At 39.1% G+C, this 15,500-nt stretch overlaps 1 protein-coding gene across 2 annotated transcripts in view; it reads left to right on the forward strand.

The window, feature by feature from the left end:
* Positions 1-266: 266 nt before the first annotated feature.
* LOC113682966 (protocadherin Fat 4) overlaps positions 267-15,500 on the forward strand; it is a 35,705-nt gene continuing 20,471 nt past the window's right edge. Inside the window, exons 1-13 of one of the 2 annotated variants that reach the window (XM_089207930.1) lie at positions 267-377; positions 5,700-6,356; positions 7,690-7,827; positions 8,332-8,636; positions 9,011-9,272; positions 10,171-10,299; positions 10,902-11,026; positions 11,198-11,358; positions 11,660-12,588; positions 13,079-13,402; positions 13,992-14,106; positions 14,549-14,723; positions 15,019-15,115. In XM_089207930.1, the coding sequence (XP_089064056.1) occupies positions 5,990-6,356; positions 7,690-7,827; positions 8,332-8,636; positions 9,011-9,272; positions 10,171-10,299; positions 10,902-11,026; positions 11,198-11,358; positions 11,660-12,588; positions 13,079-13,402; positions 13,992-14,106; positions 14,549-14,723; positions 15,019-15,115 (3,127 nt within the window). In that variant the 5' untranslated portion in view covers positions 267-377; positions 5,700-5,989. Of the gene's footprint in view, positions 378-4,645; positions 4,748-5,699; positions 6,357-7,689; positions 7,828-8,331; positions 8,637-9,010; positions 9,273-10,170; positions 10,300-10,901; positions 11,027-11,197; positions 11,359-11,659; positions 12,589-13,078; positions 13,403-13,991; positions 14,107-14,548; positions 14,724-15,018; positions 15,116-15,500 lie in introns of those variants that run through there. The other variant, XM_089207929.1, reaches the window with a different exon arrangement.

Here is a 15,500-nt window from a genome sequence, read left to right on the forward strand (position 1 = left end):
ATTATTCAATTTATATATTTATTAATTTTATTTAAAACTATCATTTTGTGTACACGCAAGTCAGCCCTCCAGCTGCAAGTTGCACTTTTTTTTCAGTAAACAAACAAACAGTACATCTTAGTTAATTTGCGTTCGAAACTGACTGTTACACGCGGAGCTCAAATCTTGCCAGTCATAATTAGGTAATAAGCCTAAACTGGAATGTTTCGTATTGCTCTCTTTCCTATGAGTCATCAACGACTGCGAAGAGGAAGTGGAAACTAACATTCGAAACTTCTGATGCCTCGAAGAAAATTCCGAGTCACCACAAGCTGTTCATGAGTGATCCAGAGTGCATAGGTATTTAGATATGAAGCAAATTAAAGCTGGAAGATAAGGTAAGCAATAACGACTCTAGTTTCTAAGCGTGTGCAGCTAAGAGAATGGGATTAACCAATTCTTTATTTGATTTATGATCAGAGCTCGTTCCTTCCCCATTATATCAAAGCAAAACTGGGAAAATGGGATTAACCGATGTTTTTCATTTGATTTATGATCAGAGCTCAATACTTCCCCGATATATCAGATAGGATGAGACCCGTCAGATAAATTAAAACAGTGACATGCTTACGCTGCCGATCGATTTAGTTTTTCTTTTTTTGATACGCATTTTAGTACATAATTAACACAATCGATTCTAATTAAACCGCAGTATTTGCTTGCGAGAGTCCAGCGATACTCTAATTCACACTGTAATCCATGTGGAAGCACTTTTTCTGAAGATATTACGGTTAGTTTTCATTTCTTTCATAATGGTCGATATGCGTTCGTTTAAATTGTACTTACTAGACGGTGAGTAGATAAAATGAAAACCTAATGAATACTAACATAATTCTCCTTATGCATTTAATTAAAGTTGCTATGGTTTAATTATAAAAGGTCTACAAAGCACAGTTAGCGACTGGCGTGTTCAAATGAGGCAATAAGTTATAACTGAGCTCTTCATTGTAAAAAGCTGTGAGCCGCTCTTTGTTATTCCCAGGGGAAATCGCTAGAAAATATATTAGTCAAAAGATCGCATTGAATTCTTGGCCGAAAAGAAAAAAATTGTCATTGGCGAATTAGTTTATATCTTTCCTTGGCGTTTTTACGAAAACTGTGAGATCGACATACATGAAGAAAAAAATTCTCTATTGATAATTGTTCGATTGAATCTTCAAATTGCGCACCATTTAATTGGAGAGAAATGAAAGAAATCACATCAATATGGAAAAACCCTTTGTCTTCCGCTTATGAGTTCCGTGGAATAGATATTTTTTCCTTCGATTTATCTTTTTTGGAAAAATGAAGTAGCAGACAAGCTTGGTCGGTACAGTAAGATTGGGTAATTGTTTTCAAAAGGGCAACGACAGCGGTAGAAATTATCAAGCAGATTATGTATATTTTCTTCTGAGATTTACCACCAATCTGCCAGTCCAATGCATAGGACGCAAAACGCAAATGCGTACTTCCGCTTCCAGACCATCCGAAAAAATAAATCAAGCGTCAAAGAACTAGGAAGGTCTGAGGAAAGACAATAGTTTCCCAAAATGGCTGGCAGTATTGTCGATGTCAGACAAGGTGTGCGCGATGACGGTAACTGACGCAAAGATAAAAAAGGCGTTACCACCTCAAAAAAAAAAAAAACTAACCGGAGTTTGTTGCGAAAGGAGGCTAAATCAAGTAGTTACGTCAACACAGTCATTTCCTAAATCTGGTCTCCAAATAGAAATATCCAGAACTAGAACAGATAAGAACAGAGAGAATCAACAGCTGTTAGCCTATTCTTATTTCAGACTTTCATTGATTCTCTCTTTTTTGTTTCCTAATTTTCCTGAACAATCGACAAATCGAAACTGAAAATTTGCGTTTGTTAGCCATGGTTGAATGCCGTCGTGTTAAATTTCCCGCAATAACAGATCATAGAAAGAATTCTAGAGGACACATCTGTAAAATGCTACTGAGATTTTGACTAAAATTCTCCATGGATGACCAGCAATCCAAATTTCAGCAATCCAAGCACTTTCTGTTTTTTGTTTGTTTCTTTTTTTTTTCATCTTCGTTTCTTTACCTTTCTACCCACACTGTGTGATAACTAATCTTTATTTTTTCGCTGACGTTAGGGTAAAGTCATTCGTGTTCACTTTCGAAGGATATTGCATTTCATTTTGATAAACAGGAAGCGTCTCGAATCGAACTATCATATAAGAGCTAATTATGTATTGTGCTTCGTATGTCAAATTTTTCATAAATTTTTTGATGCTATAATGAATTATGTAAATAATATTTAACAGTTATTTGAGAAGCAAATTAAATCCGGTAAGACTTCATAAAAAATTAAGCTAAATAGGCGGAAGAAATTTCTAAAAGAAATACATTTCTCAAATAATTACAGCCGTCATTTTAAAGATTATCAAGTGTAGGGCTCTTGGTTTAGTTTATAAGAAAAAAGCTTGCATAACCACTTCGTCAGGAGTTACAGTATCACCTTTACCTCCTACACAGGTGTCCAATTATTTATGAATTCTCCTCGTCTACAAATCCTGATAACGACGCACTTCCGTTTGCCTTTTTCTTTTCTCTTTTTTTAATTCACTTTCTCACGGCTATGATGAGCAACGAATGCGAGCTTCGTCGGATCGCGACGAATATTAGACCATAAAAACTCTCGGTCACAACATCTTTTCGATTAATTCTGGGGCGAGAGAATAATTTTAACGTCACCAAAAATAGCCTAAAGTTTTCTCTTGTTGACGCGTGTCTCACTTTTCCATGGATGTGAGACCTTGAAAAAAACTGACAGAAAAATTGTCTTGTCGGTAGTGGTGGACAAACAACCTAAGAAAGAACGGTAGTCTGAAAATAAACAAATGATTAACTAAGGCTTGATTTCCACCACCGTTTCGGGAAATGACTTCATTCCTCCCGGGAAAGGACTTCAGGGGACGGCCGCGGCCTAAATGACCATGGTGAATTTGAATTCCTCAGTACGTGGGCATATTTCCCGATGGGCCGCCGGTTATTCAGCTCAACTCAGTAATAAGCAGAACGTAAACAGGAAGGCGATTCAGCAGAGCCGGGATCGAAACCGGACTCAAAAAGCCAAGACTGAATTGAGCTTAACGATCTGACTTTTTCGCTGAGAAACCCTCTATCACTGGTTCCTATTCTTTCAAAGTCTCAAATGTAATTCTCCGAAAACCCTAGTCCACAAAAAGGCAAAGTCGAACCGAGCGATTTGCCTTTTCCGCCAAAAACCGCTCTCTCACTGTTGCCTTTGTACCCTCTCTATCTGAAATCTAATACCTCTATCTGAAGGTCACACTTTCTTTCTTTTGTGTGGGTTGTGTTATGAATTTGGAGTTGAATGCAAACAATATCAAACAGGTGACAATTACCTTGATTTTCATCACCTGTCTCTTCAGGCATTGTGTGGACAATTTATATAGCGATTACGAGCAGGAGTTACAAGGTTTTTGAAGGGCTGTACTCTGTACTCGACAAAAAAAAATTAAAAATTAAATATTTTTCATTTTATTTACTGAAACATTAATCAATTATTTTCGATTTGTTTGCTTACAGCATGGCAACAGAAACACAAAAATTTTCGATTTCCAGGATTAAAATTAGTTTAGTTTTTAAGCAGAAACACGAAAGAAATCTAAAATAGTGACCAGAAATCTGATTAAAGGCCAATTACCGGAAAGGAAAAACGCTTATGCTCGATTACTCCCTAGAATGTTTCTGCTCTCCGTTAAATAAGAACCTAAAATGGAGTTTCTACCGCAGATGGAAGAACAAAGATTACGTGGTTGTTTTAACTTCCGTCGCTTTTATCGACGGAGGCTTGATTTTCCCCGCCGTCTTGGGAACAGATTTCATTCCTCACGAGAAAAGACTTTAATAAGGGACGGGCGCGGGCCAAATTACCATAGTGAATATGAATTCTTAAGTACATATGCGTATTTCCTGAAAGGCCGCCAGTTATTCAGCTCGACTGACAAGCAAAGCGTATCGAATTCGTAAATCGAAAGGCGATTCATCAGAGCCGGGATCGAAAACCGGACTCAAGAAGCTAAGAATTGAGCTTAACGATCTGACTTTTTCGCTGAGAAACCCTCTACCACTGGTTCCTATTCTTTCAAAGAGTCTGAAATGTAATTCTCCGAAAAAAGGGGTCAACAAAAAGGCAAAGTCGAGCCGAAAACTGCTCTATTACGGGTGCTTTTGCACTCTCTCAATCTTAAATCTAATTCTTCTATCTGAGGGTCACACTATTCATTTCACGTGGGTTGTGTTAGGAATTTGGAGTTGAATGCAAACAATATCAAACAGTTGACGGCTGTCTTGATTTTCATCACCTGTCTGTTCAGACATTGTGAGGAAAATTTACATAGCGATCACATGAAGGGTGACAGGGTTCTTGAAGGGCTGTACTATATGCTTTTTCATTTACTGAAACATTAATCAATAATTTTCGATTTCTTTGTTGACAACATTGCAACAGAAACACGATAATTTTCGATTTTTCCTTTTTAAGTAATGTTTCAATGTTCAGTTTAGACGAAGTACCTCTTAAGCGATTGGATAAAAGATTTTGAACCAGTTGTTGACAACCAGTTGACTTCTTTCCACGACCGCCTCCCCTGTGAAATATAATTCTGCAAAAAAGATCCATCGGCGATATTACTGTGATCGGAGGCTGCTCCAATTTGAAAGGTATATATCGGTATGTGCGGCACCAAATTTTAAAGTTTTTTTTTTTTTTTTAACGCGCTTTATTCCAAGGGTAAACTACTTCCACTGTAATCGCTAACCAAAGTCTACGAGACAGAACGCCTACGCGGCCTTTCTGTTCCGCACGCCGACTTGTAAAAACAAGAAAATATATGGGTCTAAGCGGTGAAAATGTTTCGTACAAAGCTTAATTTGAAAGTATTTTTGATCAGAAGTATAGTTTTTTTTCTCCATTTTGATCTCGAATCGTTCACTCTTTTGCGCATTCCAGGGTCTACCCTTTGAAATTTCATCAATTAGATCGCAAAATGTGAAAATTAGCTCTTATTATATAATGTTCGCATAAACAAACGTTATCCTTAAACAGTCAAAATATCACTTATATTGTCAGAATAATATCGTAAATCTAAAATACAGTATTGCCTCTCGGCAAGGTCTCAAATATTTCATTTTTCATTTCATCTATATGAGATTCCGGAAGCGGCCTCCGAGTTTTCACAGGAATTTCAGGGAGTACCCCCTAAGGGTGATATTGTTTCGCTTCGTCATTTGTGACATTTGCTGTAAATCCTTTGTTTTTCTTCCCTTCAAGTTTGTTGTTGCCTTCATCGAAAAGCGACAACCGGAGGCAATCGGAACTCGAGTTGAAAAGGGGCGTTTGAAAACATGTCGCAACTTGCTCGCTTATCTATTAGCGTGTGATCACGGGATAAAGAAATTGCTGCCCGCGCAGCCACGATCAAAACCTTATATGGGAATTGTCTCTTTTGTATGTAAAACTTGGTCTCTGTTGCCCCTGTGCGTGATTGTTCCCTTCATTTTGCCGATTGTTATGTAATTCTGCATCCATTGGTTTTTTTTTTTCTTTTTTCTTTTTTTGTTTTTTTTTCCGCTCAAAAAGGATGGGCGTCATAGCGGACTGTTCCACTTTCCTTTTCTCGTAGGCAAGGTTAGCGGAGGCGGTTTGTCCAAAAAAGGAATCCTGGCTGTCTGTTGTAATCAGATACCTCACTGGCGAGTGACCTCAAAATCGTCAACTGCTATATAACATTTCAATTTGGGGGCAGAGCCTTGGTAACAGCTTAGCAGAAAGGAGAATAACATTCATCAAAGGGCACTCCTCACACTGGTTTTTAAAATCGCACGTTGGCGCTTAACGCATCGTTGAATCACCTCTGCCACAGCTATCCAAGACATTTTTAAGTTATTGACTGCTTCGGCCGAGCAGTTACAGATGGCAACGACGATTTTCAAACTCCTGCTGATAACTTATATCAGTGCAGAATTTGTGAACAGTCAACTTCGATCGATTAATCAAGGACAAAGGTACCCTGACGAGGCTGAAATAGAAACATGTGGAAACATCCGCGACATTATTAGACGAAATTCAGCTCGCTTTCGAAAAATCCTCGTCAAGAATACAAACAGTGAGATTAACTTCGCAAACGATGACTGCCGTCGAATGACTGCTCGAGCGAAGAGCAAGCTAGATGTGCTCGGATCTACAGTAAGACGGCAATGGAGCAATGTAAAATTGAAAGTTACTTTAGCTTGGACGGACCAAATAATGCCACAAGCGCCGATTTCGCTTCACTATGAAGGTATGACGACATAAACCTTGAAAACTTTATTTTAAACTAAATTAAAATCGATGTGCGGAAAATGAAATCGAGAACAAAATTAATTGATCCTCAATTTCCGTTGAATGTTTATCTGAAAAATTTCGCTCACGTATGTGTTTTCTCTTGAAAATATATTCATAAATTTTATATTCACTAATTCCTAATAGTGCTGTTTCTATTCTTTTCAACTAAATTATTTCACAATGACAAATGCTCAAGAAGGTCATCGGTCCATGAAATTGCTATTTTGGTGAAAGAAGGACAGATCACGAAGATTGTGCAACTTGACCTAAATTTACTTTTCAATCAAGCTCAATAGGTTTCGCTGACACTTTGCCAAACAGAGAATTTTATCTAAGCGAGCTAGTATTCCCCTAATGATCAAATTCTAATATTCTTCATTTACGAATCAGTATGGAAGGGATAAATTAGATGAATTTTATAATCCTGTTAAGCGATCGAATTTTTACTTGTGGGAGAGAAACTTGAGCTTTAACGTAAAGTTAGTTAAATCTCTTGCAACTTTTGTTTTGCATATTCGTGGTCAATTCTTTTAATTAAGCTGCTTTATGTAGGACATTTTAACAGCGACAAACAATATTACTTTCAGCGTCAATGGAAAAAACATCGTTTATATCAGTTGACTAAGATAGGAAAACACCAAAAACAGGAAGATGAAGCCATAAGAAACGAACTAGTGACGAAGTGTTATGATTTTAATTCGCAGATTACAATGCAAATTTTTGACCTCTTAAGCGACTATAAATTTGACGTTGGATCATAAGAAATGTGAAGAAGTTTACAGTCTTCTCAAAAAAAGGAAATTGTTTGACGTCTGATCTTCTAGCGCACAGATTTTCAGCTAATTCACAACCATAAGTCCACGATAGAATTCATTAGTTTTCACCCCTGCAGTTCTTTCCGTCCGTCACGTCTCCATAGGCTGATTTTGGATTTTGGCCAGTAGCAATCAGCAAACAAATAAATAACTCATTCTTCTAATTGAAACTGTGCATAATAGACTTTATAATTAATCTGCTTGATTCATTTCGTTATCAGTTTCAATGACTTGTTTTTTTTATATCTCTATCTTATAGCCTTTTTCAACGAGTCCGCTTCTCTACACATAACACGCAACAGGATTGTACTACAATATCATCTCTTGATTGCGTGACATTTGCAGAGACACTGTCACGCTACCTAAGTTGGGAAGTTTATAGCCTTTATCGCCATCGGTTTAATACAAGGAGGTTTTTATTTATCTTTCGATTCCTCTGTTACTTAAGAAAAAAAAATTTAATTGATCTTCCAGGACGTGCTGTTCGTCTCCAGACCTCTGATGGTGACACAGGAAAGCTATCCACTTTAGCAGGCCTGGCTGTACAGGCAGGATTTGACTGGGTTCATTATGCAACCAATTCTTACATCCATGCAAGCGTCATTCGAGATGGTGAGCCTTAGTTGCACTTTTTCTCAAGCAAAAATAGACTATTTCGGGATAAATTTATGTCAGACAGAGAGGGAAAATTACAAATTGAATCTTCAGGATAAAAGGTAGATTCTACTGTTCCTAGCAGGTTATCTTTAACAAACTGAAGTAGTTCATCAATTTCTGTGTCAATGAACTTCGTGAACAATGTTTCCTTCATAAAAAATGATGCCTGACACTAGCGTGGGACAAAAAAAAAAAAAAAATATATATATATATATATATATATATATATATCTGAGACCCTATCAGAAATCAAACCTCAGATCTACTTATTTCGCGATCCGATGTTGTAACACAGAGTAAACCACCGGAAATTGTTGGTGAGCTGGGCAACCAGAGGGTGCGAGCAGTTTTTCGGCGAAATCCGTCGCGCCAGTCCAAAAAAAGCATCGTGCGCTTGACTTTATTCGTCAAGCAAACCTGCCAGGGGTTATAACTCTTTTTTTTAATTCTACTTCTCAGTTTGCCAGACATCCGTGGATCTAGCCTTTATACTGGACAGTTCAGGCAGTGTGGGAAGCTATAACTTCCAAAAAATAAAGGACTTTGTGAAAAATGTGGTGGACTTCTTCAACATTGGTTCATCCGGGACACACGTGGCTGTGGTAACATACTCCACCTACACAAAATTGGAATTCAATTTAAAAGCCCATCACACCAAGTCGGCGATCAAGAATGCAGTAGGAAACATAAATTACCGAGGGGGGTGGACATACACTGCAGACGCTTTGGATTATGTACGCAAGAACATTTTCACCACGTCACAAGTGAGTAGACTGGGAAGAATTTCACAACTCCTGAGTCGGTCGATTTTTGTAGTCTTTTGGTAGGATCCATAAGGAAACAAAATCGTCCAAAAAAAATATTTTTAGTCATTTTGAGGGCTCCTTTTCTCAGGATATTTTATCTCAACGCTGACAAGGCGATCATTCTTTCGGTTCTCTCAGGAAAAGTTTTTTAATTAAACTGACGTAAAATTAGAGTTCTTATTTCAAGTTTCTGACATCAATGTCATACCTTTGAACTGGATCATTGTGTTGTGCAAGACACAAAGGTCCCTTCCCCTCCACCCCTCCCCCCTTCCCCACTGATCATGTGTTATGTTTGTGGGCAAGACATTTCCCTTCTCCTTGCTTCACAGGGAATGAGACCTGATCAAGGCATCCCTAAAGTGACTGTCTTACTTACCGATGGATATTCCAATGGGCGTGGTGTGAGCGGACCTGCCAATCAACTCCGTAACCATGGAGTAAATATCTTTTCCATCGGTGTCGGTTATAACGTCAATCCTGCAGAGTTGAATACAATAGCTTCTGACCCGGATAGCACTCACGTGTTCCGAATGAGCAGCTTTAACGATCTGTCGGGCTGGGTGGATAAACTTAGTGCAGTGTCATGTGATGGTAAGCTAAGAGACAATTCTTCCATTTTGTAACCCTTAAAAGGATACATGCGCTCAGAAATCATGTAACTTCTCACCCTCTTTAAGAGTTTTATCCCAAATTAGGCCTGACACAGTCTGCATTTTGTGAGATTCGAAAAGTCATTTAACCTCATGAAAATTGTTCTCCTGAGAGTTTGAAATTATAAAGTTTGAGTCGTGGTATCTGAAGGTTTCCCCTGCTACGCAACTTTGCTAATACTGGGGTCAGAATGAACGCTGGGACTGGCCAATCCTTAGACTATGACCCTTAGGGGTAACGTGTAACCACTTTTTTCGGATATCTGCACTAACCCGCGGATTGAAAATAAAAGGTTTCCGTTTAAACCATCCGGGATGTCAACGGTCATTATCACATTTTCATACAGATCAATGATCTTCACCATTATGGAAAGAAAAAAAGGTTGCAAAAATACAATTTTAATTGATTTTGCGAAGTTTTTTTGGCTTTGCTTCTCACATAACAGTAAAAGAGCTCGAGGCCGCGCGAAACAACATACCTCTTGAGGGATCTGATACAGGGTTGGCCAATCCCAGCATTCATTTGGACGCAGTATTAGCAAAGTCGCGTATTGTAAGTTCGCCTTCGACCACCTTTGCGAGTACGCCTCCTAAAGTGAAACAAGTTCACCTCCAACTTGACCCCCAGGTTGTTTGAATCATCGGCATCTGGAGATCTCCCCAAATTCCCTCCTTCCTCTCCTTCCTTTCGCACCGGAAACTCTTTCTCTCCTGGAGCAGAACAACTCCCCTCCCCCCCCCCCTTCTCCCTTCTCCCTTCACCTTTACCAGTTCGCTCCCAAAGTGAGTTAGAAATTCGAGTTGTTTGCGTCAGCACAACCTTGTCTTCTTCATTTCAGAGGGCGCCGCTGTCTCCTCGTGTGACGATACTGTTACCACTGTGGAGAGCGACACGTTTAAATACTTCAGGACCCAATTTAGCACCGTGGCGAATAACAGAATATCTGTTGAAGTCAGCGACATCGAAGGTCAGTTGCTGTAGGAAACTTTTCAACTGAGGCGTAGATAGACAGCTTAAGGCGGGATTAGCTTTCGGTACTTGTAAGGAACTTGTCTTTCTTCCTTTAAAGGGTCAAGCTCTTAACTTGCGGAATTCAAAACTTAAAATCTTAAATGTAGAGGCAACATTTCTTCAGTATCGCTGAAAACTTCACTAAGGTGTCATGAATGTACGCAGTCAGTGTCATTGTTGAGTTATGTTGGGTCACAATTATTAGTATAGTGCTTTTCTATCTTACTTTGCTATCATTTCTGTGCCTCCTTTAATCTATACGAAGTTTTTCACATCACAAAGGAAGCACTTGTAAAGTCATTTTAGTTTCTGGTTTAGTCCCAAGATCTTGAAGGTTACGCCCTCTTACGATTCTAGAAAAGTTCCCTCGTCTACAACCGAGCGAGGCGTTGTTGAATTATTTGGAAAGAAATACCAAGTTTTTCGGTGTCTAAAGTTATCAATAATTTTGGAAAATATTTTTTCGTTTCCATGTGTAATTGCTGATATTTATTCAAACCTGTAGGTGAATTAGTTATTGCTTGAATTGAATGAGTAACCTTTCCTATATCTTCATAGGTATTTCCCATCTTTACGCATCACTAACAAGTTCCAACCCAGGCCCCATGGATCCAGCCTCGTCCAAAAATGAGAGTGATGTCTCACCTCGTGCCATTTCCCTGTCTCTATCCGCATCAAATAAGGTAGGATAAATCACTTACTGTTGTTTGAAATATGACTCATAGCAAAACGAATTCAGGATTTTTTTTTCCCGCCACAAACCAACCACGGAGCGTATTGTCTTTATTTATTTGTTGTTCCTCTGTTCTTTTATTTTATTTTATTTTATTTATTTTTGTTTTTTGGGTCTTTAGATCGTTTTCGTTGCAGTTCAAGGCCAGCACTCAAGCAATAAATTTAAATTGTCCATGTGGGATGCTCTCTTCTCGCGTGACACGTACGTTGCAAGTGTAACGGAAGAACAGAATGCACCTGTCACGGTGCTGAATGAAAAACTGTCGCCATACTCCTACACGTAAGTGTGCTAAAAACTGTTATATCACCAGAAACCTTAATTAGTCACTTGATCTTGCATCAGGTCTTTCTTAAACGGTGGATGGTCTGTCCCAAGCGTTCAGTTAGCGAAACAAGGCAAAGTAATAAAGGCGTGAAACGTGGGGGTTTGGGTCTGTCCAAGTTGAGCTTGGCCAGAATATAATCATCTGGAACAGCTAAAGACAGGGTCCAGTGGAGGTTCATGGTTGACGCCCACTGCTACATAGCAGGATCGAAGATAGCCTAATCTAAATTTTGTTTCTATATTGTTTTTATAACAGGCTCAAATACAGCATTATCGAAGGAAATGATGGAGACGTTTTCAGCATCAATTCTAACAGTGGTCTTATAAGAACGACAAAGAAACTAGACAGAGAGACAAAATCTTCCTACCGTTTGACCGTCCTCGGTCAAAACACTGACAACAGATGCCACAAAGGTCGCGCTGTTGTTCTTGTTAACGTCAAAGACACCAATGATAATTCTCCAAGTTTCCCAGATGCATCATACTCGGCAACTGTACCTGAAGAAAATCCTGCCAATACTTTTGTTACTATGGTTACCGCGACGGATGCCGATACTGGCGTTAACGCGCAGTTGACTTACAGTATTCACTCAGGAAATAACGATAAAAGATTCACGATAAACGACAAAGGCGAAGTTAAGACCACACAAAAGTTGAATTACGAAGAAAAGAGTAGCTACACTCTTGGAATCACTGCCGAAGACGGCGGAAATCCTCCCAAGAGTGATACCACAGTTCTAACAGTAACTGTAGAAGATATCAACGAGCCCCCATATTTCGTGAAAGGTTGCGCGCAAAATAACACATGTAAGTTCTCGGTGAAGGAAAATAACAACCGCAACACGCCACTAGGCTTGATTCAAGCTAGAGACCCAGACGCAGGCTGCAGTTCTTTAACTTACGAAATTGTTACGGAACAGTCCCAAAATTCTAAGGTCTTTGGTATTGATAACAATGGAGAAGTAAAGGTACTTGTAAAATTAGACCGTGAATTGAAGCCGCATTATACAGCAGTGATTACAGTGCAGGACTGTGGTTCGCCAGCGCTGAAAGTTTTAACTCGCATTCAAGTGGAAGTTCTGGACGAAAACGATGAGAGTCCGCGATTCACTTTGAACTCATACAAAGCATCCGTGCAAGAAAACATCGCTGTGGGAAGCACTGTGGTACAAATCTCTGCCATTGGTGAGTCTGTTCTTACTTTTTTTGGATCCTGCGTTCTTGGTAAGCGAAGAGATTGCAACACCAGGCGTTAAAAACAGTGCAGGTGTTCGATGTAGCAAATATATTTTTCAGACAATCGCTGGATGTCTGAAACCTCTGAACAGTCTTCACTAATTATCAATTGTAGAAATAACTGCAAATAGAGCAACTTCCAATTGAGTTTCAAAGAAATCCAGGATTGCTTTGGTTTCACTTTTCCTCGCTTTGTGATTGGTTCAGGTATTCTCAACCAATCAGATGCAAAACTAAAACCAATCACTACTTGGTCGCCCGCGTTTTCCCGCGCTTTAGACAGTTTGCTTGTTTTTTACTTTGAGTACTCATTGGCTCTTTAAAGGTATTTTCTTTTCTTACAATTTTTTCGGTTAAGGTTTCACTCAATCGAAGAGCGCTCTTTCTGTTTTATGTTTTTACGCTGAAGTCGTGATTTTCTTTAATTTTTGTTCTTCAGATGCTGACGCCGGATCCAATGGGGAGTTATCGTACAGTATTATTTCCGGGGATACGAGTGCATTTATCATCGATTCATGCACTGGAACAATTAAGAGCAAAGTTTCGTTCGACAGAGAAACCAAGGTTTCATATTCGCTTACCGTGCGCGCGAGGGATCATGGGCAAACTCCTCAGGACGGTACCGCGACGGTGGATATTTCGATTCTAGATGTGAATGATAACAAACCGGTCATAACCAACGTACCAGCGACAAAACAAGTTCCTGAAGACAAGAACACTGGGGAGGTGTTATTTGTTGTTACAGCTACTGATCGAGATTTAGGCAAGTTAACTGTTTTGGGTAAACGTTTCACCCGGGCAACGAGTCGTTTATTCGTCTCCTTTCGCTCTTTCTCTTTACACAACGCGGGACTAGACAAAATAAGAACCGCTGAGAAGAAGGCAATGAGAGATTGAGACTTGGCCATTTTGAATTTATTTGAAGTTTCAGAGGAATATTCTCAAGACTTAAAAAATGTATAATTGAATTAATGGTATACCTGGTTACAAACAGGTGCCAATGCAAAAATTGTGACGGAAGGAAAATTTTTATTATCTCAAAATTCTCGTCGATTTGTCATGATCGGTCCATGGCAAGGTGGATCCACTTTTAAATAGTGGTATTTGACGAAGTTAACGACTTGAAACTTCCGTACTTGTGCAATCATGCAAACTGTAATCGGTAGACACGACATGCGTATAATTGCAGACACTTGTCACCCTCATTGCAGATGACTCGCAATATTTTTTTCGTATCGAGTAACCTTTGTTCAGAGGGTTTTTCACAAAGATAAATCTTTTTCCAGTTGATGTAACTCCACACCGGTCATTTTCTTGCTGTCGTTTTGATTTTTTTATTCGGTGGCTTACAGGTGTGAACGCTGATTTGCGGTATTACATCGAAAAAGGAGACGGACAGAATTTATTCAACCTTGAGGCTAAAACAGGAAGTTTGACTCTCGCTCGAAAACTGGACTATGAAACAAGGTAGGGTTCAAGTTGCATCTACGGCTGTTTCGAGAAAGATTGTCCGAAAAAAATACACGCGAAAACCCCTCAAGGTATTGTGGATAGTTTTTAGGTCGCGAACGGTTCCTTGACCTCAGGATTTCAGAGAAATCCGAGAAAACGTCACAGTAAGGATGAGGTTTCGCGAGTTTGATGAATTTCTACATTCCACTTCTTAAAATTCACCGATTACCAGATACCCAGACTACCTTTCAAGTTTGTCGTATGCACTTGTCCTTTTTTCCGACTTCCTCTCTAAAAACAGTAATATACATACCAGCAGATAATGTATACTAAAAACGGAGAGAATACTTTTTATAGAAGTTGCTTTCTAGATTTACTGTCAGCTACAATCGCATCACTGAGTTCACATAAAAACGACTATGGACACTCTCTTTATATATAATGTTTCCCACTGCAGAACGAGCTATACACTGAAAATCCGCGTCACAGATAGAGGAAGTCCACCTCTGTCTTCCTCTGCTGATCTTACAATCTCGGTACAAGACGTGAACGACAACGCCCCGATATTTAGCCTCTCATCGTACAGAGCAACGGTACAAGAAAATAAAGTAAAGGGAACTTCATTCTTCAGGGTAAGATAAAACTAACCACAACTTACTTTTGATATTATCAGCATTTAATGAAATGACTTCGCTCATAACCTTCCTGCGTTTCTGTAGGAAACAGTGACGTCATTCCTTTCTCTCTTATTGTTGCAATACCATGACAGGAGTCGGAAATATCACCGCGGAGCAAAAAGGACGAACTTGAATGGAAATATTTGCCATGCCAACAGTTCCCTTTCGTTACTATAATTAATGTTTTGTTTTTCACTTTTTTGGGGTTGCCTTTTTTTCATAATTATTAACGGCGTCTATGTATTTTTAGGTAACTGCGACAGACTTAGATTCTGGTTCAAATGGAGCTATAACGTATGCTATTGTCAACGGCAACAACGAGAACTTTTTTGACATCGATGGAAAAGGTAATAAAACATTTGTTAAAACACCCCCCTCCCACCTCATCCAAGTCATAAACAGATTTTACTTCACTTGATAAGATTTTTAAATTCTGCCATTGTTCCTGAAATTTTGGGTGCGCTATTTAGCTGATGCAATCAACTTGCGACTGAATTTGTTGTATCCAACCAGACCTGAATTTAGTATAAGCAAGAAAGCTGGCGAAAGTCTCCTTCGCAGCAATTTTTTGTGGCTGCAATAAGCTCTCTCTCTCCCCACCTTCTGTTAAAACTAGAACTTCAACCACTTCCGTTTAACGCGATGAAATGTGTAGCCAAGTATTTTTTGACGCGACGTGTAGCTAATGAGAGTCACTCAAATGATACAAGCACTGTTGTTTTTCCTTTGACA

The sequence above is a fragment of the Pocillopora damicornis genome, chromosome 5 (genome assembly GCF_964200805.1).
Source record: "Pocillopora damicornis chromosome 5, jaPocDami1.2, whole genome shotgun sequence".
NCBI classification, from domain to species: domain Eukaryota; kingdom Metazoa; phylum Cnidaria; class Anthozoa; order Scleractinia; family Pocilloporidae; genus Pocillopora; species Pocillopora damicornis.